The sequence below is a fragment of the Atractosteus spatula genome, chromosome 25 (assembly GCF_055471065.1).
Source record: "Atractosteus spatula isolate fAtrSpa1 chromosome 25, fAtrSpa1.hap1, whole genome shotgun sequence".
Classification (NCBI taxonomy): Eukaryota; Metazoa; Chordata; class Actinopteri; order Semionotiformes; family Lepisosteidae; genus Atractosteus; species Atractosteus spatula.
The window spans coordinates 703,261-726,113 of NC_142730.1; the positions used below are offsets into that span (position 1 = coordinate 703,261).

Sequence of the window (22,853 nt, forward strand, 5' to 3'; positions counted from 1 at the left end):
CCTTGTAGCACCACAAGGTTGGGTATCTGCTGGCTGTCAGACTCAGACAGCGGAGCGCTGGGACAGGGGGGGCTGTGCAGCTGGGCTCCTGACTCTTAAAAGTTGCAGCTCCCAAAAGCTCAAAGTCCGAGCTCTGGCCTCACGGCGCGGAGGGGATCCCCACCTTTAGATGGACAGGCGGAGACGCAGGTTCGAATCCGTGGGGGCTGGACCATGCTGTGTCACACCCTTAGCTGAGAAGCTTCTCGACCTGGTCTCGGACCGTCAGGTGTCGAATGGGTACAGATAGCCTGGTCCCGTCGTCCCGAGCCTGGAAGACAAAAAAAATACAAAAATACAGAAAAACGATCAATTAACCGACCCATGTAGACATAAAAACTCGATTAAAACCCGTAACCAACAGCTGTTTCCGCTAATCACCAAACTCCAAACGGGCCGGACCTGCTCTCCAGCCCGAAGTGCAGTCGAGCCCGGGCGGGGCGGGAGGCATTTTCTCGCAGCACAGTCGGCGGAGGAGGAAAAGGAAACACCCCCCATCTAACCTACATAGCAGCGCTCCGAAATGAGAGCCGTGTAATCTGGGCAGGACATGAGGCGGGCGATGTGATTGAAGTCTCGCAACAGGAGTGAAACACCAGATTCCAGATTGAGGATATTGTACCGGCAGATGGTACTTTCCCCCGGTTTACAAGCACAAGAAGATAAAAAAACAAGAAGATAACAAACAGGCAGGGAGCAGGGCGCTCGCGCACTTGTTCTCTCGCCTCTGCTCTTATCTGTCTCGGCCTCGAGCCGCAGGGACAGTATCGGACACGCGCGGGTCACTCAGAGCCAGCGTGGTCATCTGGTAAAGACAGACAGGTTTGAAAACAACCTTTAATATTCTGTTATTCCAGACAATTATACGATACGTTGAATTCCACAAAGCACACGTTTCAGGTCACATTTTTCAACAAAACTGAAACCTGCAGTCAATGAATATATCGATTAAATCGAGTATAGAATAAATAGACCACTGCTAGCATGATCTCTTCATCCATACACATCTAACAGGACTGGACCTGAACCACTGGACCAGCTGTCCTCCTGGTCTAACAGGACTGGACCTAAACCACTGGACCAGCTGTCCTCACAGTGTAACAGGACTGGACCTAAACCACTGGACCAGCTGTCCTCCTGGTGTAACGGGACTGGACCTGAACCACTGGACCGGCTGTCCTCCTGGTGTAACGGGACTGGACCTGAACCACTGGACCGGCTGTCCTCCTGGTGTAACGGGACTGGACCTGAACCACTGGGCCAGCTGATCTCCATACACTGCTTTGCAAAACGACAGGAAAGTCTTGCCAGCACTCACTGGGTGCAGAGCAAACATGAAATTTGAAAGAAAAGCGATTGTTTTTTTATGAAAAGAGGAAACTGGGACACTTGAATCAGGTTTTTGGAGGGTGTCGTTAAAAAGGGGAAGTTTTTTCAGATAGAAAAGGTCCTAAAGCTAAAATCAAGCCAAAGAAGAAACTCTTCGAAGTCACCTGGCTGGTCCTCACACCCGCGGACAGCAGAGCTGAGTGAAGTCTTTTGCTCAGGGCGCACAGCTACGTGAGGATTCGAACCCACAACCTCTCAATTAAAGCGGTAACCGCAGCCCCCCACTGCTTCCTTAGCCGAGTCTTATTAAAAGAACTTGTCACTCTCTTGACTTTTCAATGATATATACAAAACACGGATGAAGAATTTAAGGGTCTTATTTATTTCTTCCCGAGTCTCTTAATCCGTAAATTTCCAAAGCAACGTGAGCCGCCTAAGAATAAAGTTCTTGGTTTTTTGCGACTTCTGTATTCTTTTCCTGAAAAACGTTAGAGGATTTTCCGAGAGCGGAAACAAAATCACCTTGAAGACACCGTAGATGCGTGGAATCGAAACCGCCCGCGGGGAGGAGAGATCGGTATCGCGGAAAAGTCTTGTTTTAAAAGAAGAGAAACATTTGATCTTTTTTGTCACGGCTTAACGAGAGCGCGGATTAGTTTTTACCCGAGGGGGCGGAACTGCAGCAGAGAAAAGGATAAAGCTGTAGTCTACAGGACTACTGATGTGAGAAACGCCACGCCTGTCAAACCCGATTTCTGACCTGTGGAAGAAATGTAGCTTCAAATCACCGCAGAGTACCTCACTGAGCTCGTGGGGTGGGGGGGAGTCTAAGCCTGGTTATAAATGCGGCTCCCGAATTCGCGCAAACGGTTTTGCACACCTGTTCCTCACGCGAGGATGCGCGGCGCCTGTCTGGGCGGAGTCTGCATGTTCTGTCTAAATTTGCGTGAGGCTCCCACTAAGTGTTCAGGTTTCCTCCCGGTCCAGGGTAGGTGTGGTCACTGAAGTGCGACTCTGTACATTATCCGTGGATACTGCCCCTTCCAGGAGCTGTGGTTGACACCCCTGTGCTATTATAAAAAAAACACAAACTCGATTTCCGGTGAACGTGGTAATAAAACTACAAAAGCCAAAGACAAACTCGGACAGATAAAGGACAGGTTATGTGTGTTTTGTGTGTTAAATGTTCTGACAGGAAAAATACATGTTTTTTTAACTGCTATTCGAGTAACTTCTGATTGGTTTCATCCGTTTGCTGGCTTGGTCGCTTTAACTGAGATAACATACAGATAATATTATAATTTGCTTGTCAAAAAAACAGACGGTAATCAATTCCTAGTATCCATAAAAAAAGTTACACTCTTTCACACACTGCAGGACACTGTCACACTGAGAGAGACGGCGCAGTGTTCAGTACAGTTCTGTCACACTGAGAGACACAGCGCAGTGTTCATTACAGTTCTGTCACACTGAGAGACACAGTGCAGTGTTCAGTACAACTCTAACACTATGAGACACGGCGCAGTGTTCAGAACAGCTCTGTCACACTGAGAGTGAGCGCAGTGTTCAGTACAGCTCTGTCACACTGAGAGACACAGCGCAGTGTTCAGTACAGCTCTGTCACACTGAGAGACACAGCGCAGTGTTCAGTACAGCTCTAACACTGAGAGACACGGCGCAGTGTTCAGTACAGCTCTGTCACACTGAGAGTGAGTGCAGTGTTCAGTACAGCTCTGTCACACTGAGAAACAGCGCAATGTTCAGTACAGCTCTTTCACACTGAGAGACAGCACAGTGTTCAGTACAGCTCTGTCACACTCAGAGACAGCACAGTGCTCAGTACAGCTCTGTCACCCTGAGAGAGACGGCACAGTGTTCAGTACAGCTCTGTCACACTGAGAGACACAGCGCAGTGTTCAGTACAGCTCTGACACGTTCAGAGACACAGTGCGTTTCCCAGCACAGCCAGTCCCATTACCTGCCCTGGGGTCAGGGGTCATGCTAAACAAGTCCACAGTGCTTCCCTCTTCCTGAACACCGGACAGTCATGTTCCGGAGAGCCAGGCAGCACTGCCGCCTGTACTGCCCCAGCTGCTCGGCACAGCGCCCGTCTCTGCGCGCCAGGCTGCGGAGGGCTCTGGCGCAGCGTGTGCAGGGCTGGAGGAACAGCAGAGTGGCTGGTGTCTGCGCTGGCACGCAGCTCCGGGGAGCATGGGATTATGTATTCCTGCCCTCTCGGATGCAGCCATGATGATTATAGCCTCTCCTGCTCTCTCCGGCAGATGGAGGAACAGATGAGGCCGGAATCAGGCTCATCATGATCAATATTTATTTCCCAGCAGCTGGCCTCTGCTTTCAGACCATCGGTTTAGTTATGAAAGCTGGGGAAAATTAATAAATAAATCAGCAGTACAAGAGATCTGGAATGTCCTGAGCCAACCGTGGGGGAGACGTCAGTGTCTGATGCTTCTATAGCTACTGAACAGCCAGGCCTCAGTGCTGCTTAAGGACCGGCTGCTGGTTTGTGCTTTGTCTTTACCAGGTGGATGCTGATGCACAGGTGTCCATCCTTCACTCTCTCAGGGACTGTCTTCATGAGCCCAGATTAACCATCCTGAACATTTAAAGCTAATTGCAAACCTTTACTGTGCCCAAATTAATCCAAGGAGCAAAAGACCAAAAGCAACTGGAAACACAAATAAAACCAGATTCATTTTAATTTATTGTTATCCCCAGTGACTATTTAGCCATGACAGTTCAGCAGTTATTATGTTCTTTTTCAGCAGCAACGTCAAGATCCCCTCCTGTCTCAGGACGTGTGGTTTTTCGGGAGCCCGGGGCTCTGCCGGGACAGGAGGATCCCGTCAGAGCTGTGCCGTTCCTCCTCCGCACAGAGCCCGGTCCTCTGAGCGCGTTCCGGGGAAGAGTCTGTCTTCAGGACCTGGCAGCGGTCCTGAGCCCGAGCTCGGTGATGTGAAGTGACACACAGCCTGTCCCCTGTGGGTGTTGACAGGGCAGGCAGCACAATTAACAAAGACGCACACAGTCTGAGACAGACACAGCCCGCCTCAGGCTCTCCAGACTTCCGACTGAAACTCCAAATCCAGCGGTTACTTAATTCATTGATTGCTTAATTGGTCCTATGGAAAAGAAAGAAGAAAGCAATCGAAGCAAATTAACTTCAGGTAATGAAGGCGTCACTTAGGCCAGTGACATACAAACTTTCTTAAAGTACTGTTTAAACAAAAGTAATAATAATTGAGTCTATGTAGCGCCTTTCATGTCTAAAACTATACCCAAAGCACTTTACATATAATAAGGAACCTACTTCATCTCAAGTAGTACCTGGGAGACACACAGGGGTCATTCTGCACCAGCGGCCCCACCTGGGAGACACACAGTGGTCATTCTGCACCAGCGGCCCCACCTGGGAGACACACAGTGGTCATTCTGCACCAGCGGCCCCACCTGGGAGACACACAGCAGATCAGGGTTCAAGAGTGAGAAACTGCTGCACCGGGTGAATTAAAGATTGTAAAAGCCCAGAGTGGAGTCTGACCAGCTGTCCGCACGGCTGGCAACAGGAAGAGGTCAACCAGCAGCCAGACGCATTTTATTTAAAAACAGTAAACACGGGACAAACATGAGGAGCCCGTTCAACCTGTCCAGCCTGTTTGGTAGAGAGCAGCTAATTGGATCTCATCCAGCTGTTTCGTTAAATAAACCAGGGTATCGGCTTCAACATCACGGTGGGCCAGCTTGTTCTACCCACCCACCACCCTTTGTGTGAAGTAGCACCTGCTGTCCTGTCGGGAGGATCTCATCCCGCTGCTTTGTGATAGAAAGCTCGGGTACTGAGTACTGGCATCGCAACGGGGAAGCTTGTCCTAGACCTCTGCCCCTCGTTGTGTAAAAAAGCGCCTCTATTATGGAGCACATCAAGGCACGTCATGCAGGATCGAACTGGAATTAATTAAAAGCCAACAATTAAAAGAGCAGAAGACTTGATTAGTGTGTGAAGGGAGCACTCTGAGGAAGACAGGTGAGCCTCATGGGCATGGCACGCCCTGTGTCCTCGGTCTCTGCCAATCAGACGGCAGCGCTGGAGGGGAAGACGGTCGCTTGCGCGTTTATCTGCGCAAGGCTGTCGAAAGGTCTGCGCAGTGGTTGCCACGGGAGACAGATGTTGCTGAGGAAGCTGGGCAGGAGACAGGTGCTGGGGGTCGGAGGAAGCAGGGAATGCTGGGAGGAGGGGGAGTTGAAGAGCAAACACTGTCAGACGGAGGCCGGATTAAGGACACACAGCGAGAACACAGAGGGTCTGTTTGAGAGGGTTTGGAGTACAATCAGAGTTGAACTGGTTACAGTTCACCCTTAACGATACTTTATCCTTTTAAAACGGGTTTCTCTTCTGTAGTTTTGAAACAGAGGACAGAGGCCCATGCTGGAGTAAAACTTTCTTTTCATTGCTACAGACTACAGGAAGCTTTACACTACACAGAAGATGTCGAAACAAAACATTTAGCACCTGGTTGCCTACAGTAGGGGTTCTGACCCCTTTTTCTTGTAATACAGAGACACAGAAGAGGGGTTCCCAGGGTGTCCCCCAGGCCTGCAGCTCCATTGTCTTGTCTCTTGCCCGGGCCACGTGATCCAAGTCCACCAATCTAAAGCCGGCAGCAGCACCAGGATGTAGCAGGCATCGTCACAGGAAGTGACCTCTGCTCTTGAGGTGCTGGCCTCAAGACAGCTTGACGTGTAAGAAGCAGAACCTCCTCTGGCCTGTGTACTTACCTAATGCAATGTAAGAAGATCTGAAAAGGAAATTGTTCGTTTCCCAAGTGTGAATTTTCAAAACCACTTCATTTGTAAAGACGCCCCCCCTGCATGACACAGGGTCCTGGAGGAGCTCCAGCAGGAAACGAGGGGGCCTGCTGAGAGATGAGTGGGGCTGGTCAGCTCAACCCCCCCCCCCCCTCCCACACACACCCCCGCCCAGCCCCTTCCTCCCGGAGGTCAGCAGACAGCCCTGCCGTCCTGCTGATGGCGCGGAGGGGAGGAACACATTCAGACAAGAAGATTCCACTCCCCCCCGCCATGCTATTAATAGGAGAGGGGAAAAGGGAGAAACAATAGGAACCGCCGCTCCGCACGTGCCTGCGCCCGCACACACGCACAAGAGAGCGCTGGGCTGCCGCCAGGCCTGGCCGGAGAATCCTGGGATGATGGGAAAGCACAGGGAGGGCAGAGGTCCAGAGAAAAGTCACGCCGGAGGAGCTTCTCTTCCAGCAACACTGGAGCGGGGTCCCTGCTGTCTGAACAGCCTCTGCCCGGGCCTCAGCTCTCCCAGGAGTCTCCCCTCCAGGTACTGGCCAGGCTCACACCTTCTGGGCTCCAGTGGGCTGCCAATTGGTGCTGGCGGGGTCATACAGCTGCTGGCGAGCTGCTGAATCACCTCGGTCAGGAATCGGGGTGCCCCATCTGTGGAATGGGGACAAGGGTTCATCTTTCAGAATTTGAACATTGTTTTGTTGGGGATCAGTGGCAGTTGATGTGAGGGGGAGGCTGCTAGAATGGATAGTAACACAGCCTCCTCACCGCTCCGGGGCACTGGGATAGATTTAGGGCTGGGGAGCCCGTCCGTGTGGAGTCTGCATGTTCCATCTTTCGCTGGTGCAGCGTTTCCTTGGTTACCCCAGTTTTCCTCTATAGGCCTGTGCCGGTAGATAAATTCCAAGGAGAATGGGTGTTGGGAATTCCAAGTCATTAACTCTCCCGGTCAGGAAGTAGCCCTGTTACAGTGTTGGAATAAGTTAAAAAGAAGAATAGAGAAGAAGTTACAGTCTGGAGCTGGATAGCTTTCTTTCCAACTATAAAAGACATTCCAGTGGGACAGTTTGAAGGCCATCCTGCACGTCTGAGAGTCTGCCCGCCCACTGGTGATCGTCCTGTCTGTCCTCGTTAAGTCTCCCTTCCGTGCGGCCTCTCTCGCCAGTCCTGAAGGGTGTCGTGGGGAAGGAAAACCAGATGAGGACACCAGCGAGGGAGTCCTGGAATAGAAAGAGGAGCTCAAGGAGACAGAAGAAAGGAAACGTGACCCCTCTGTGCAGGAAACCACTCCTTCCAGCCCGGGAAGAAACAGGAAGTGCGCTGAATTCCTCTCCTTCACTCCAGGAGAGAACCTGGATACCATCTCCTGGCTTATCTCCGGGTTCTCCGGCTTCCTCCCAGCCTCCAGACGCAGCATGGCTCGGCTCATTAGAGCCTCTAAACTATCCCTGCACGTGCGTGTGTGTGCGTGTGCGTGTGCGTGCGTGTGTCCACCCTGCCACACTCTGTTGCCCATCATGGGTGTGGCCCCTCCTTGACTGAGCTCGGAATTTCCAGGAGCCTTGCGGGACGGACAGTAAGAACTGGACAAGCTGGACATGTAACGCACACCGACAGGCAGCGATGAACACACCTGGGCGCAGAGAGACTGAGACACTGAGACACTGCTAGTGCAACAGAGTGAGAAACAGATTGATTGACAGGCAGGTTGATAGATACGCTGACAGACTGATAGGCAGACTGATAGTTTGCTCCACTACAGCTGTTTGAAGATCAGACAATTAGAAATCTGGCTGATGCTCCAGACAGCTGAATCCTAATATAACCAATCCGTTTCCCCTTCTTGTTTTCTCCGGGTTGGTCTTTGTGTTGGGGGTCCAGTCCAGCGGCGGCGGGCCAGCGGAAGGGGACGGCCGGGGCAGGAAGGCGGCTGTGGAGTTCTGGGAGAGGGGTTGATGTCCTCTCCTGCTCTCCTGCTCTCCTGGCAGCAGCTCTGCTCCTTTCAAGTCACTCCAAGCGTCCTCAGCAGCTGGAGTCTGCAGTCACGACTGCGTCCCTCAGTGTGCACGCGTGTGTATCTGTCTGCGATTGTGTGTGTGTATCTGCCTGTGATTGTGTGTGTGTAACTGTCTGAGATTGTGTGTGTGTATCTCTCTGTGATTGTGTGTGTATCTGTCTGTGATTGTGTGTGTCACACAGAGCTAAATTGATTGTGTGGATGTGTCATAAATTCTGAGGCCCAGCTGTGGAAAACGCCTTCGGTTTGACTTCCTGCTTAAGGTGTGTTTTCCCCTGGAAGCTGGAAGAGGGTCGTGCTGCTCGCTCATCCCTGTCTCGGGGTTCCTGACAACAGGCCGGCTGCCTGCAGCCGAGAGAGCGATCAATACCCCCAGCCTGGGCGTCAGCACCACTGACTGGAAGGTCTGATCTGCGCTCTCGCCTGACACCCCGGCCACCCACAGCGCCCGGGAAGAGCTGCCTCCCAGGGTCGCTGCAGGAGCGTGCGGCTGAAGGAGCTGCCGAAGAATAAGAGCCCTTCGGAAAAGACCCTAACGACACGGGGATCATCTCCAAAGGGGGAGGAGAACGGATTGGTAACGCTTGCTAACACCAACACACACAGCAAAGGCCACACGTACCCCACATATCCTGTTGTTTTCTTGGTTATTATTTCTCAATTTCATTTCAATTTCTCATTTTGAGACCAGAATCATGTTCCAAACTTTTTTTTTTCCACTCTCAGGTCTCAGGGTGGCCAAGAGCAGTGCCGGATTTCCCGGATTTTCGGCCCTGGCGTCGAAACGACCGCTCGTGGTCGACGTTCCCCGGCGCCGCCCGCGGGCCCTGTTTCTGTTTGAATGAAGTGAAGGTGAGTAACGAGGGGGGACAAGGGGGGATTCAGAAGTGCAAGCAGCTCCACTGCGGCGCCAGCTCCCTCTATTAATAGTTGGCACCTATCAGCAGGCATTACAGTGACGAGGAGCGCAGGGGGCGGCTGTCTGAGACAGGGGGTCGCGCTGCCCGGCCCGGGGTCCTGACCCAGCGAGCGCGCGGTTCCTTAAAGACAGACGGGGGGTCCCCACGGCCCCCTCCCTCCTCCCCCGGCGTTGTATTTATTTCGTTTTTAATCCATGTCTCGGGCTGACGTGCTTAATTTTTCATCGGCCTTGTAAATTAAAAATGTGAGCGGTCATTATTTATTTGTCACGCCTGCGAGCATGAAGGGGTGTCACAGAGGGGTTTCTGTAAGCACCGGCTTCTCTCCTGTGCTGTTCAGGGGGTGTGTTGAAGAGGGCGACACCGTGGTCTCACCGCTATATAGCGCCTTGAAGATCGTAGCCTTGACACCACTGCACTTTTTGGTTTTGTTCACGAGGAGAAACTGCGGTTCTGCACTGACTGGAGCCTCTGGGGCGGAAAGTGTGTCACACTGATCACAGAGCTGCTGAAAGACGGGCTCAGGAAATGGGCTTTCTTCTCTAATCAAGATAATTATCTCAGCAAAACTCTTGAGGGTGGGATGAGAGTCACAAAGCTCAGCTTCCATGAATACTTCACTCTTCTTTCATTGCGCAGTCTTTTGCCTGTCTGCACAACTGCAGATACAATGAAACAACAATGAAAGCTGGGCTGTCCAGTCCTGGTCCTGGAGGACCAGTCAGTGTGTCTGCAGGGCTGTCCAGTCCTGGTCCTGGAGGGTCAGTCAGTGTGTCCGCAGGGCTGTCCAGTCCTGGTCCTGGAGGGTCAGTCAGTGTGTCTGCGGGGCTGTCCAGTCCTGGTCCTGGAGGGTCAGCCAGTGTGTCCGCGGGGCTGTCCAGTCCTGGTCCTGGAGGACCAGTCAGTGTGTCTGCAGGGCTGTCCAGTCCTGGTCCTGGAGGACCAGTCAGTGTGTCTGCAGGGCTGTCCAGTCCTGGTCCTGGAGGGTCAGTCAGTGTGTCCGCAGGGCTGTCCAGTCCTGGTCCTGGAGGGTCAGTCAGTGTGTCTGCAGTTCAACCATATCTTCCACTGTCCTGCACAGACCCCCTGTGATGAGTCACTTGATACAGTCCTCGGCACTGTGTTACTGCCGCTCACAGAGCACTGAGGTGTCAAGGTAAGAACACGACTGCTGGTTTGTGATAATTACAGTATTTACTATAGTATTATAGCTAACAGGATAAACAGATTGCTGGTTGGCTTCATTAAGCCAATAATAAGATAAGTGAGTTTGCTAAGATGTGAGTTGGACTGCAAGGTTTTGGGCTGGACAGCCCTGATTTCAAGAATCTATTGTTTAATTTTTTGTGCCACATTTTCTTCTGATATAAAATTTCCTGCTCATTGTCTGAGACTGTGTAGAGAGACAAATTAAAGACATGTACAGGTCTCAAATATGCATATATATGTAGTTATGTCTATAGACATGAAAAATGCACATATATTTCTATTTCATATTGTGTCTTTGTGTTTGTACCTTTAAACATTTAAAATTATGTTTCCAGAATGCTGCGCGGGTATTGTATTGGTGCCATACACAGAGAGGGACTGAAAGCCAGAAAGCTTGTGGAAATGGAAAAGGTGCCCTTGTCCGTCTTCCCGAACAGCTGCTGTTCGCGGTGTCGTGGTGGAGGAAGGTGGGGCGCTCGCCATGACAACCGCAACGCGCCCCAAGAGATATGGGCAACTTCTGGTTGGTTTCCAGCCCAGCGCCCAATTGCTTAATCAGATCAATTATTAACGTAATGGAGCAGAACGCCCTCTGCTTCCAGGCCATCAGCTACACTGAGCAGTGAAATACCTACGCAGAACCCCAGCAGCTCTGTAAGACCACAGTAGAGTCAGCATTGACTGGAGGAGAGCCACAGCTCTCACTGACAGCACTGCAGGATCACAGCAGAGTCTCCATCCCCTGGAGGAGAGACGCAGCTCTCACTGACAGCACTGCAGGATCACAGCAGAGTCTCCATCCCCTGGAGGAGAGACGCAGCTCTCACTGACAGCACTGCAGGATCACAGCAGTGTCTCCATCCCCTGGAGGAGAGACGCAGCTCTCACTGACAGCACTGCAGGATCACAGCAGTGTCTCCATCCCCTGGAGGAGAGACGCAGCTCTCACTGACAGCACTGCAGGATCACAGCAGAGTCTCCATCCCCTGGAGGAGAGACGCAGCTCTCACTGACAGCACTGCAGGATCACAGCAGTGTCTCCATCCCCTGGAGGAGAGAGGCAGCTCTCACTGACAGCACTGCAGGACCACAGCAGAGTCTCCATCCACTGGAGAAGAGACACAGCTCTCACTGACAGCACTGCAGGATCACAGCAGAGTCTCCATCCCCTGGAGGAGAGACGCAGCTCTCACTGACAGCACTGCAGGACCACAGCAGAGTCTCCGTCCACTGGAGGAGAGACACAGCTCTCACTGACAGCACTGAAGGACCACAGCAGAGTCTCCATCCACTGGAAGAGAGACACAGCTCTCACTGACAGCACTGCAGAATTCTAGACTCTAGAAGTCACAGGGGGTAATTTTTACCAAACACCAAGAATACATCAAATACCCTCCAAACAAAACATCCCCAGTGGTGCTTGGAAATGTGTACGTCAGCAGTCCTGGGCACAGTCACCTAATGAGCTCAGCCCTCTGACGTGAGCACAGACTCTACCAAGACAGGGTCTGCACTATAGGTCTCAGCCTGTGCTTAACCCTGAGGCTGGCCTCTGTGAGAAAGCAGCAGTTTGCTTTAAGGCGTGATTTCCAGAGCTATTTAGGGCGCTGCTGCTAATCTCATTCCAGATCCCTGAAGTGCGTTAGCAGCCTAGCTGCAGTGCGGTCACAGCACTTCCTGAAGGGCAGTGTTCAACGTCCCGGGAGTCCGAGTTTCTGTGCCAACGTGTCACTCTCGCGCTGCCTCGCTGATGAGACACCATGGGGGGTGGTTAGCGGGGAAAATACAGATGAAAATGCAAAAAACAAATAACAGTTCACCCACAACCTCGGGGTTTGTGTTTAGGCATTTGTCTTTACACGAAGAGTGGTGGGTGCATGGAGCAAAACGTCCCAGACATGTCATTAGAGTGGGCTCCCCGAGATCTTTCAAGAAATGGGGGGGCACAATGCAGCGGGTCACCTAACTACCAGTAAGACAAGCAAGAGGGATGAGCTGATTGGCCCTTTCTCGTTTGCAGCCCTTCTTCCTGTTGTGATCTTATGCCAAACAACAGGGCCCCTTGTGCACAACGACTGCTCTTCACTTCACACCCAGGGCTTGCAGGCACTGACTGATCACCCAGTATCTTGGTAGCTTCAGGACCATTTAGTGGGAGCAGCTAATTAGGGGACAAAACAAACAAGCATACATCATCCTGAGTGCCCGGACAGCAGTCAGTGCTCTGGTCACCCCTGCCAGATCCTGTGCAAACACAGCTCAGCTGGACGACAGCGCCTGGACATGACTGGACATGACTGGACCCTGATCCTAAGAGGAGCTGACCGCAGATGCCTTCTTTTACTTTTGATTCTGCCGCGATCCGTCAGAGCTCGACCGCAAATGAAGTACGAAAACAAATCAGAAATGAAAATGCCAGGCGCAGCTCTGTGACGATGAATAATGTATGACCGCGCGCCTGTCACTTCCCCGGCTTCGTCAAGCTCGTGCCAGATCATCGTTAGGGCTCTCTCTCTGTCAGACTGTCACAGCGTCGCAAAAGCACGACCTAATTATGAACAGCTGCCCCCTCTGGACTGTCCGTTTGTCCATCCACAGAGCAGAGACAGCACGGTTTATGTCACCATAGAGCACTTGTCCTAGTCCAGTCAGTGTGTCTGCAGGGCTGTCCAGTCCTGGTCCTGGAGAGCCGGTCAGTGTGTCCGCGGGGCTGTCCAGTCCTGGTCCTGGAGGGCCGGTCAGTGTGTCTGCAGGGCTGTCCAGTCCTGGTCCTGGAGGGTCGGTCAGTGTGTCTGCAGGGCTGTCCAGTCCTGGTCCTGGAGGGTCAGTCAGTGTGTCTGCAGTTCAACCATCTCTTCCACTGTCCAGCATAGACCCTATATTTACTATAGTATTATAGCTAACAGGATAAACAGACAATAAAACTAGTAAAAACGGATCAACTACGTTGTGAGAGGAAATAAAGCGAACATGTGTACAACTTGCGAAAACGGGGTCTTTTTCAAAGTCACGCCCATCTTATTCCACAGCAGACGGGCTGAGCCGCAGGACAGCGGGGCGTCTACAAACCTGGTGATGATTTATTGGACACGTCACGCGTGTTCTCCTCTGAGCGAGAAGAACGGTTGTAAATCGCAGGCGACGGTGAAACGTTTCGTGAGCCCGAAGCCCCCGCCGTCTCAGAACTTTGCGATGCAGCCGCGCTCCTGTTCGTCAGGCGGCGACGATCAGCCTTGGTAACACCGAGCGCCGGCCCCGTCTCCTCTCGCCCATGTCCTCAATTACCGAGGCGTACAAAAAGCACTTCAGAGCTGTCATCGGATTCCCCCCCGCTTAACAGTTTAGTAAATATCAAACTGCATACATTATTAAGCACTTTAACATTCCGCCTTTTTATGAATAATTCAGGCGAATTCGAGCCGGGTGATTTTAGACCCTTCTTTTATTTCGGAAGCCAATTATTTTGTTTGTTTGTTTTTGTTTGTTTGTTTTTTAACAAGGCAAACACATTTCTGCTCGGCTTTAAACTCGTCCCGTGCGAACGGTGCTCTCAGCCTGCCGGATCCCACGCCTCGTGCCGCGTCCCTTCGCGAACATCTGTCTTGCCGGCCCGCGCGACGCGCTGGTGGGGTAACAGGAACCAGAGAGAGGCTACAAAGCAGAGGAGCCGACCGCAGGGCCGGAGTGGGGGGTGCGCCGGGCCGGAGTGGGGTGCGCAGGCCGACGGCACTCTCTCTCCGACCCGTGCAGAAAGAGGTGGATGGCGTCCATGGACGTGACGCACTTTAAACTCGTCTAGTGCTAAACCACGTGACTGATGGGGCGAGTCGCACGTCCATACTCCACGTTCCTAGTGCAGCCGCCTGGAGAGCGTGTGATTATTGATCTGGAGCACCTCAAGTCGATCGCAAGCAAGCTGTTTCAGCTGGTTTTCCGTCAGTCACTGGTGTTTCCCTCCTTCCTGGGCCCTGGGCACGGTGCCTGCACTGCCTCATGGGAAACCCGGCACCGGCTGTTCGCCCAGCCGTTCGGCAGTTAGTAGCTGAGCGATCGAGGGTCTCATCCTGCTGTTTCCTGCGAGAAGTCAGGGTATCGGCTTCAGCCACTTGGCTGCACAGCCTGTGCCCCACCCCTGCAACCTGCCCCACCACGCGGGGAGGCTCGGTCCGGGGGGGGGTTCGTGGTGAAATTGCACAGTGAGAGCTGAACAGCACCATCGAGTGCGGTTCCGGTCACCACAGCGCAGTGAAGGCGATGACCAGGCCTGCTCCTCGCCTGGCCTGACTCGCAAGCGGATAAATGACCTCGCTCATCTGCTGACAACCCCACTTCACGCTGCACCCCGGGACTGAGGGAACTGAACCTTTTTAGCATCGGAACGAAGGAAACGGCGTGGCGGCGTGTGTCAGGCAGGTGGTTACAAACCCCTGACGGGCTTTTAGTTTAGTCCTCAGATGAAGCTTAGGGCCGTTCTGAGGACAAAAAACAGGAGACCTTGCTTTACGCAGAGGGTTGCGGGGGTCTGGAGTCTGGTCACGTGCGAAAGAAAGGACTGGCGGAATGCTGGGATCGCCCTGGCGCGAGCTGAGCCCTCGAGAGAGCAGTGCGACACGAGCGTCCTCATTCAGCACGACTGTTAAAACAAAAACAATGCTTTATTTTCTTCACAATATTCCGTTTCCTTGATTTTATTCAACGGGGAAAACGGGTGCGTGCGGTTGAGCGACGCCTGGCCTCTCGTACCGAGAGTGAACGTCCAGCTCTTCTCCTCGGAGAAGCGCGCAGTGCACAGCAAGGGGTTAATATACTGAATAATGCGCTGGAACTGGAGCTTGTTCCGTCCTTCATGGTGAATGAACAGAGCCAGGGAGAATTATTCACATTCCCTGATACTGGCGCTCGGCAGAATTACAGCAGACTAATGCGGTATGTCGGATACAGTAACTTTAATAATGATAATACAAATCTAAGTGGTGCTTTGATACCCTGTCCGCCGTATACGCGTCTCACATACTTCAGGGAAAACGTGCGCAGCTTCTCCTATTGCCCCGCGGAGCAGATGCGCCCTTCCCTTGCTGGGGGGAACGACAGAAGACCACAACACCGGTGAAGCCTGTGACTGTCGCCTGATGGCTCTTCCGGGGTTTCTCATTCTAAACGAGCTGCGTTTGAGGGGGGGGGGGGAGCGAGAGAGCAGCTCGCGGCTGTGAAGGAGGTGGGGGGGGCTCGGCTCGAGCAGAGAAGCGCCGGTTCCGCCCGCCTCGTGACGCCGAGGGGGGCCCTGGCTCCTGGCGGACTCACGGGCCCCAGCGGCCGCCGAGAGCCGGGAGAGCCCCCTCCGCCCGCCTCCACACTCACACTTCAGCAAACAGTTGCTCTTAAACAAAACCCACAAGTTTACTTTTCCCTTCTCATTCTGCGGCACCCCGATGGCTCGCCCCCCGCCCCGCCCCCCGCAGGTGCCGCCGCGACGGCCCCTCCAGTCCCCGACACCGTGTTCAAAGTCTGACCGGCCAATCGGTGTCCGCAGGGCGGGGGGAGCGCCGAGCCGCCCCCCTCACCTCCGGGCTGCATCGGGAATGCGAAAGTTGGGAAAGTGGGAAGGACTTTCTCCCTTTTTTTTTTTTTGTCCCGGCGGAAAAGTCGCCTCCCTCCCTGATTTGTGTTCAGTCCTGATGTGTCTAAATCCGAGAACTGCTCGGCACATGATTGTCAGTGCGGATTAGCGGCGCGCAGGCTGCAGACGGGAGAGAGGCGGACGGGAGCCACACGCGCAGATTAGCGCAGAGGCACAGCGGAGCAGCGCGGTTCCACAGGGGCAGTGACAGGACGCGGGAAGAGCGGGGATCAGCCGGCTGAGGAACGTACAGCAAGAAAAGTTAAAGACGATTCCTCCGGGCGAAGCCGAATTCATCAACAGGGGAGCGGATAAAGTACCGGGAAGAACACAAGGGCATCGCCGAGGCAGCGCGATCCCGACGGGAGCGAATTGGATCTGAGCGAGCAGATCCGGGGTCAGAGCCTCAGCGGCCAGCCGAGCTCTCGCGCGGCCGGAGCCGGTGCCTCGAGCCGAGGAGACGTCCCCCGGACCGGGCGCGCGCCGGACGATGTCACCCCTCTGGGTCATCCTCGCCCTGTGCCTCGCGGGAGCAGGTAAGCGGCGTGGGGGGTCTCCCAGCCGGACCGGCGACCGGCGCGAAGATGGGAACAAAATGCGGCGGCGCTTCGCGTCTCCAGCTCCGTGCTACAGGGGCGCTCGCTGCGACAGAGCCCCGGTCCGCCGACACCGGCACCGGCACCGCGCGTTCTGGCGCTGCTCTGTCTCTCCGCCAGCCTGCTGTCAGTGTTATTTAAAGACCCTGAAGTTAGCCGTCGAGCACGCGTCGCTCCTGCGGAGTCCCTGACGGACGAGCCTGCTGGACGTGTGGTACCCGTGCCACTGCGCCAAAAACACTGGAACGAGAACCGGGAGTCCGGTCTGAGCGGGCTGGGGGTGAGAGAAGGGGTCACATACTGTCGCCGACTATAAACTTTATTTCACAAATTGCGGGGCAGGAGGATAGTGACTGTCGCTTTCCTACTCCGGCTTGAGGCGGGTGACCAGCCCAGCGGAGAGGTACCGGCTGTCACGGGTCAGGACCGGTCCCCGCAGGGCTACTGGCGAGAGCAACAGTCCCTGACCACCACCCCCTCCCCACACACACACACGGGGTCTGGGACTGTTCGGGCTGCGCGCTGCTGGGGGGCCAGAAGGCGGGTTTGGGGGTGACAGTCCGGTCCGGGCGCGTGGAGCGAGGAGTGAGTGGGAGTGAGCGTGGGGAGGGGTAGCGGGAGGGAAATATCCGCAGTGAACCGGGATAACAAGCCGCCCGCGAGTGTCAGGGGCCGGCTGTACGTGCGACCGACTGCCTGCTTCCTCTGAAGGGCTTTCTGTGGGGGGGGGGCGCTCGCCACGCTTGATCACGGTGTAAGGAGGTGCAGTTTTCACAGACCCCCGCCCCCCCACACACACACACACTGACAGTGCACGGCAGCGCAGCGGTGCAGTTTTCAATTATTCATTTTACATTTCCACCCAGCGCGTCCCCTGAAACACACCTTGTGCCCTTTCTCGTGTGCAGGAATAGCTCTGCTGGGTCCGCCGCCCCCCGTCCGCGTCTCTGCGGGGTCCCTGTAGCCCTTAAAGAGCGGGGGGCTCTCGCTGCGTCTCTACCCGAGCGCACAGCGCCCTGGGGTAAATTGAGAAATGCACTTACTCGCACACCGACTCCTCGGCTTAAAAGTCTTTCTCTATAGATTTCAGCGTTTCGTGAGCCCGCAGAGCTGCTAAAAGCATCCCTAGACCTATAATAATAATAATACTAACACGAGCTCGCAGAGCAAGAGAAATAATGGACGGGAGCTCCGCTGCTTCACGCGCTGCGCGCGCGCCCGTGCGCCGCTGCTCGCGCGAGCGGGCCCCCGTGCTCCAGGTGAGACCCGCACGCGGACAGGCGGCCCAGCGTGCCTTGCGGAGGGAGCGCGCATGTGTATGGTTACCTGTCGAGGCCGACGAGCTGTATGGTGGTTCAGGTGTGTAACTGCGTCAGCATGCGTAGGCTGCAAAGGAACAAGTAATAGGAACAAGCATGCGTAGGCTGCTGAAAAAAAGGAGAAAGAAAACACAACGTTTTGGCCTTGTCTTTCTCACACCTGAAGAAGACTCCACGGCCGAAACGTTGTGTTTCCTTTCTCTTTTTGTTCGAGCTGTATAGTGGTCAGATCCGCATCTTTTTATACAAATGAGGACATGCAAATCAGCTTGTTGTGTGTGTGTGTGGGGGGGGGGGGGTTATTGGCAACTTCATTTACAGTCTGTTAATGTAGTAGTCTTACACGTGAATTCGCTCGACGCCCGAGCAAAACAATTCACTGAATCCAACAGCACTCCATCACAAAGACAAGAAGAACACAGAATACACGGGTTCTCCAGCCGCGGTGACCTCATGGGTCAGTGTGAGAGTGACCGAGGGCTGGACGTGCGTGTGTACAGGTGGGCAGCCCAATAGCCAATAGGACCCAATAGTGTCCAGCGCGCACACTGTCCCGTTCCGGTCCCCTGCCCTCCCAGCGCCACAGCGAGCGGGTCGGGACCGGAGGGTGTGTTCGGGTCGCCCTGGGGGCGTCTGCGAGCTCGGCGCGAGCAGTTCCGCCCGCGCGCTGGGCTTGCGCGTGTTTTTGTTCTGAGTGTGGGCGCCCCCCTTCCAGAGAAAAACGTGCTGAGACCCCAGCTTTCCTGTGTAGTATTTTCCGAATCGGTCGGTTGTGAGGGTAAGAGGTGTCGTTGAGGGCACGCAGTTATTTCCCATTCTCCGTCAGAGTGCCTGAGTTTCTCTCCTCTTCCTCCCCGCGATGTCTCCCCTGGTGGGCGGGTACGTGATACACTTGGTATCCAGCGGTTTGTCAGACGGGCGCTAATCTCGGGCTCCCTGTTACATCAGATTCACCGAGTCTAGGAACCCGGCCGATCTGCGCCCGTGACGTCACGCAGATGACGTCTGGGGCTCGAGATTGCCAAAGCCCGTGATTCCTCTGTCGTCTTCCCCGGGGCGCGCGCTGGTCAGTCTGGCAGCGTTAGCGGTCTGTGCCCAGTCTCCCTCATCTTTGCCTGATGCAGTACATCGTGTAAGGGGAGAACAGCATTAGACAATCATCTCATTTTATAACATCTGAACCTGAAGTGAAATTATGCCTTAAAGCAAATCAATCTTGTATTCATTCATCTTCTGCATGTCTCTTTTAATGCCTAATCATGTCATCGATCTCGATAAGCGATTCCCTTTTAATGTAACTCTAGTAGTTTTCGATATGTTAATTTAATTGGCCGTTATTTTGTATGCACTTTACCACTTGTAATATCTATTTACAATATTTCTCCTAAGATACGTCTTGAGACGGCGTTGGCCTGTGTCTTGTGTGTTGCTGGGGGTGTCCTGTCCTGTCTAGTCCTTCAGCGGCCACAGGACTGTGGCCCGGGAGGCGGGTCCTTGCCTGATAGACAGGCGGCTGGTGTTTTGGAAGAGATTCGGAAGGTGACTCGTGCCACCGCCTGGAGTTCGGACCCGGCGGCGTGGCTCCGGTCCCGGGACCAGACGGGCCCTGGAGGTCCGCGGGCGCTCCGGTGGTCGGTGTTTCTCTGCTGTCTGACAAACGGGCCGTGACGACTCTAAGACGTGTTCCGCGTTTCGCTAGCTGGCGTTCACACTGGCAGCGCGATCGCGGATACAATAAGCGTCCCAGGACGCGCCACCGCTGCAGCATTCGGGCCCGGCTTTGTGTTAACAAGACCAGGCGGTGTGTGTTTGAACGCATCCCCGTGTTAAACTTAACACCTTCTGTGACGAGCGGGGCGGTTTCACAACACTGCAGTCCGTCTCCCAGGGCTGGAAAAACAGCTACCGCGGCTCGCTGGTCTGTAAATTAATGTATTGCTTAATTCCGATCTAAATATAGGTGGACAGCGTTGTGCACATGCAGTGGCAGTATGTTTGTGAAAGATGCATAGATGGACAAACTCATGAGCAGGCACACAGAAGGGGAGAGAGAAAACAGAGGCAGGAGCGGTAACAGTGCGCAGACACACCGAGAGGCATCAGTACCGCAGCAGATGCTGCTGCCGTTGTGCCAGCCTCTCGGCCTGGGTACTCTGGGGCCGGGGCGGGCAGAGAGGCTCGCGTCGCCGGCGGCGCTTTCGGATGCGCTCGGCGGCTTCGCCTCCCCGCGCACTGCGGGGCTGGCAGGCGAGGCCCCGGGCTCTCGGGGCCCAGTTCCTCCTCGGCTCCAGCCGCCGTCAGTGGTGGAGTCTCGGCGGGCGCAGTTCAAAGGCAGAGCCGGGAGATCACAGCGCGCTCCTGCAGCGAGAGAGACGGAGAGATTGAAATACCCCCAGCGACCTGAAAACCTCCGCAGCCTCCTTTTTTCAAGACTTCTCTTTTATTTAAAGACCGCAATACATTTATTTTATTTTTGTTTTAGCTGGCCAGGGCTCATCCATTAAAATCCATTTATATATATATAAAGTAGTAATAAACTACCAGCAGGAGTACACGATAAAACATTTGTTTCTGTTTTTATTTCCGTCTTTGCTCAAATGCACTCGTGCTCCGTTTGATTGCTACAAGAGGAGTCAGGCTGCTGACTGCTCTCGGCATCAGAAATATTTTATGACGGACCGTCTGAAGCCGGTTCATTTTTACTGCCCTGCATTTTTCATAAACCTGGGCTCTGAATTTATGGATGAAGAGAGATTAAGAGCTCATGCAGAGGCCCAGTTCTGGAACTTCCAATAAACTTGAGCCCCTGTCGAACCGGACCTGACAGGAACCGTGAGCGACGCTCTCGAGTTCTCATTTCTGTAGCGAACGTCTCCGGGCTCGAGTCTGACCCGAGTCCTGGCTCTGTCTCGCTTACACGGGGGAGAGATGCCTTTAAGGTCTGAAAGCATGAAAAGCCTCCGAGTACAGCGGCTTCACTGCTACAATTGATCCGACGTTTCAATCGATAGATCTTTTCTCAGGGCCGGTCTTCGGGAGGATCGATCACTTGAACTGCAGGAGCCTGTTGGAATTATTTTTGGGAGAGCTCTGGGGGAGGTTGTCCCTCTTCTATCAGGAGAAACGCGGTGCCCTGGGATGTCGGTATAGTACAGTACAGCAGTGCTTCTGACTTGAGTGCAAATCTTCCCAACAAACTGGGCATCTGCTCGTCATGAAGTCACTGTGGGACTTCTGGAACTGTGGAGCACAAGGGGCTTCTGTAGCCACAGTGCTTTCTCTGTGACACTTGTGTTTTTTTCTAATTTTATGCAATCCCCCATTTAACCTGATAAATTAGCTCAGGCGGAGCTGCAGCCCCTGTTAGTGTTGAGCTCCAGGTGCAGCTCCTCACTCAAGGGTACAACAGCTGTGGCCCCACAGGTCAGCAGTCCAAGGCCACTAACTGGGGCCTAGAGACTGGCTGATCTGCACAGATAGTTCAGGGCCTTTTAAGCCTCCATATGTTTCCAGCGATCTTTCAACAACCCTCAGAGGGTCTCGGAATGACAAGGTTAATCGCCACTAAGCATGGTCACATTTTGTTTCTGCTGGTGCAAAGGCCTCCTAAGCACAGGACCACAGGACCCCTGTCCTTCCGAGAACTCTCGTACCTTCGGGAGAGAGGGGGGTGGGGAGGGGGCTGACACAAAGGGCTACTGTGTAGTCTTTTCCATTGTGTTCTCAGCAAACACGGCCAACAATAACAAGATTTCTTTGTGCTTGTTTCACCCCCCTCCCCTCACACACCACAATCCCGACTGTCTGAACAAGACAAGAGGAGGACGCAGGGGTCAGGGGGAGGGGCAAGGCAGAGACAATAGGTTACATTCTCCCTAATCAGGCTTCCTGCTCAGGAAAACTGGAGATAAAGATATCTGCTGTTGTGTTCTGCACCTTCTTACCCACTGTGAGCAACTCCAACAGGCCCCGCCCCCCCATACCTCCAAAATGCTTCATGGCATTCTTTGATGGGCTAAACGCATCCTGCATCCTGTACGCACTGACAAGCCAGCAAGTAAGGGGCTCTATCCGGATACACACACACAGCTGGGTGGGTGTGACATTTGTTCAGCAGAGGAACAAGTAAAGGTTTATTCCTTTTCAATGTTTCGGCTGTGGAGTCTTCTTCAGGCATGACACAACTCGGGAATCACTGTTACCAATCAGAGCTTTGACATTAGTTAAGTGTAAAGTGGAGTCCAAGATAGGATTCAATAGGCTGAGCATACCAATCTACTGTACTGTGGTCCTGCAGTGCTGTCGGTGAGAGCTGTGTCTCTCCTCCAGTGGACAGAGACTCTGCTGTGGTCCTGCAGTGCTGTCAGTGAGAGCTGTGTCTCTCCTCCAGTGGATGAAGACTCTGCTGTGGTCCTGCAGTGCTGTCAGTGAGAGCTGCGTCTCTCCTCCAGTGGATGGAGACTCTGCTGTGGTCCTGCAGTGCTGTCAGTGAGAGCTGCGTCTCTCCTCCAGTGGATGGAGACTCTGCTGTGGTCCTGCAGTGCTGTCAGTGAGAGCTGTCTCTCCTCCAGTGGATGGAGACTCTGCTGTGGTCCTGCAGTGCTGTCAGTGAGAGCTGTCTCTCCTTCAGTGGATGGAGACTCAGTTGTGAAAACACTTGAGTGATTGAGATTTCTTTCCTGTTATTAAAGAAAAACAATTGATTGCTTTTGGTTTTTTTCTTACTTAATTCTTTGCACTCTAGGACCTGTCCCTCATTTGTTAAAGCCCTCAACCCGTGACCTTGCACTAGTTATCACGCCATCCACAGGGCTGTGCTGGACAGCAGTTCACATTGAGCTTCTTTCTCCTCCCTCTCCCAGGATTTTGAGTCTATGTCAGCAAAGTCAGTCATCCTTGACACAACTTGTCAGGCCAGAGTCATCAGCGACCATTCTCAAGCCTGCCGGCGAAGGTCTTTAAGCCGTCTGTATTAAT

At 53.7% G+C, this 22,853-nt stretch overlaps 1 protein-coding gene across 2 annotated transcripts in view; it reads left to right on the plus strand.

The window, feature by feature from the left end:
* The first annotated feature begins 16,012 nt into the window (after positions 1-16,012).
* Positions 16,013-22,853, plus strand: part of kirrel2 (kirre like nephrin family adhesion molecule 2) — a 29,477-nt gene continuing 22,636 nt past the window's right edge. For both annotated transcript variants that reach the window (XM_088905236.1, XM_088905237.1), the window contains exon 1: positions 16,013-16,497. In XM_088905236.1, the coding sequence (XP_088761362.1) occupies positions 16,452-16,497 (46 nt within the window). In that variant the 5' untranslated portion in view covers positions 16,013-16,451. The remainder of the gene's footprint in view (positions 16,498-22,853) is intronic.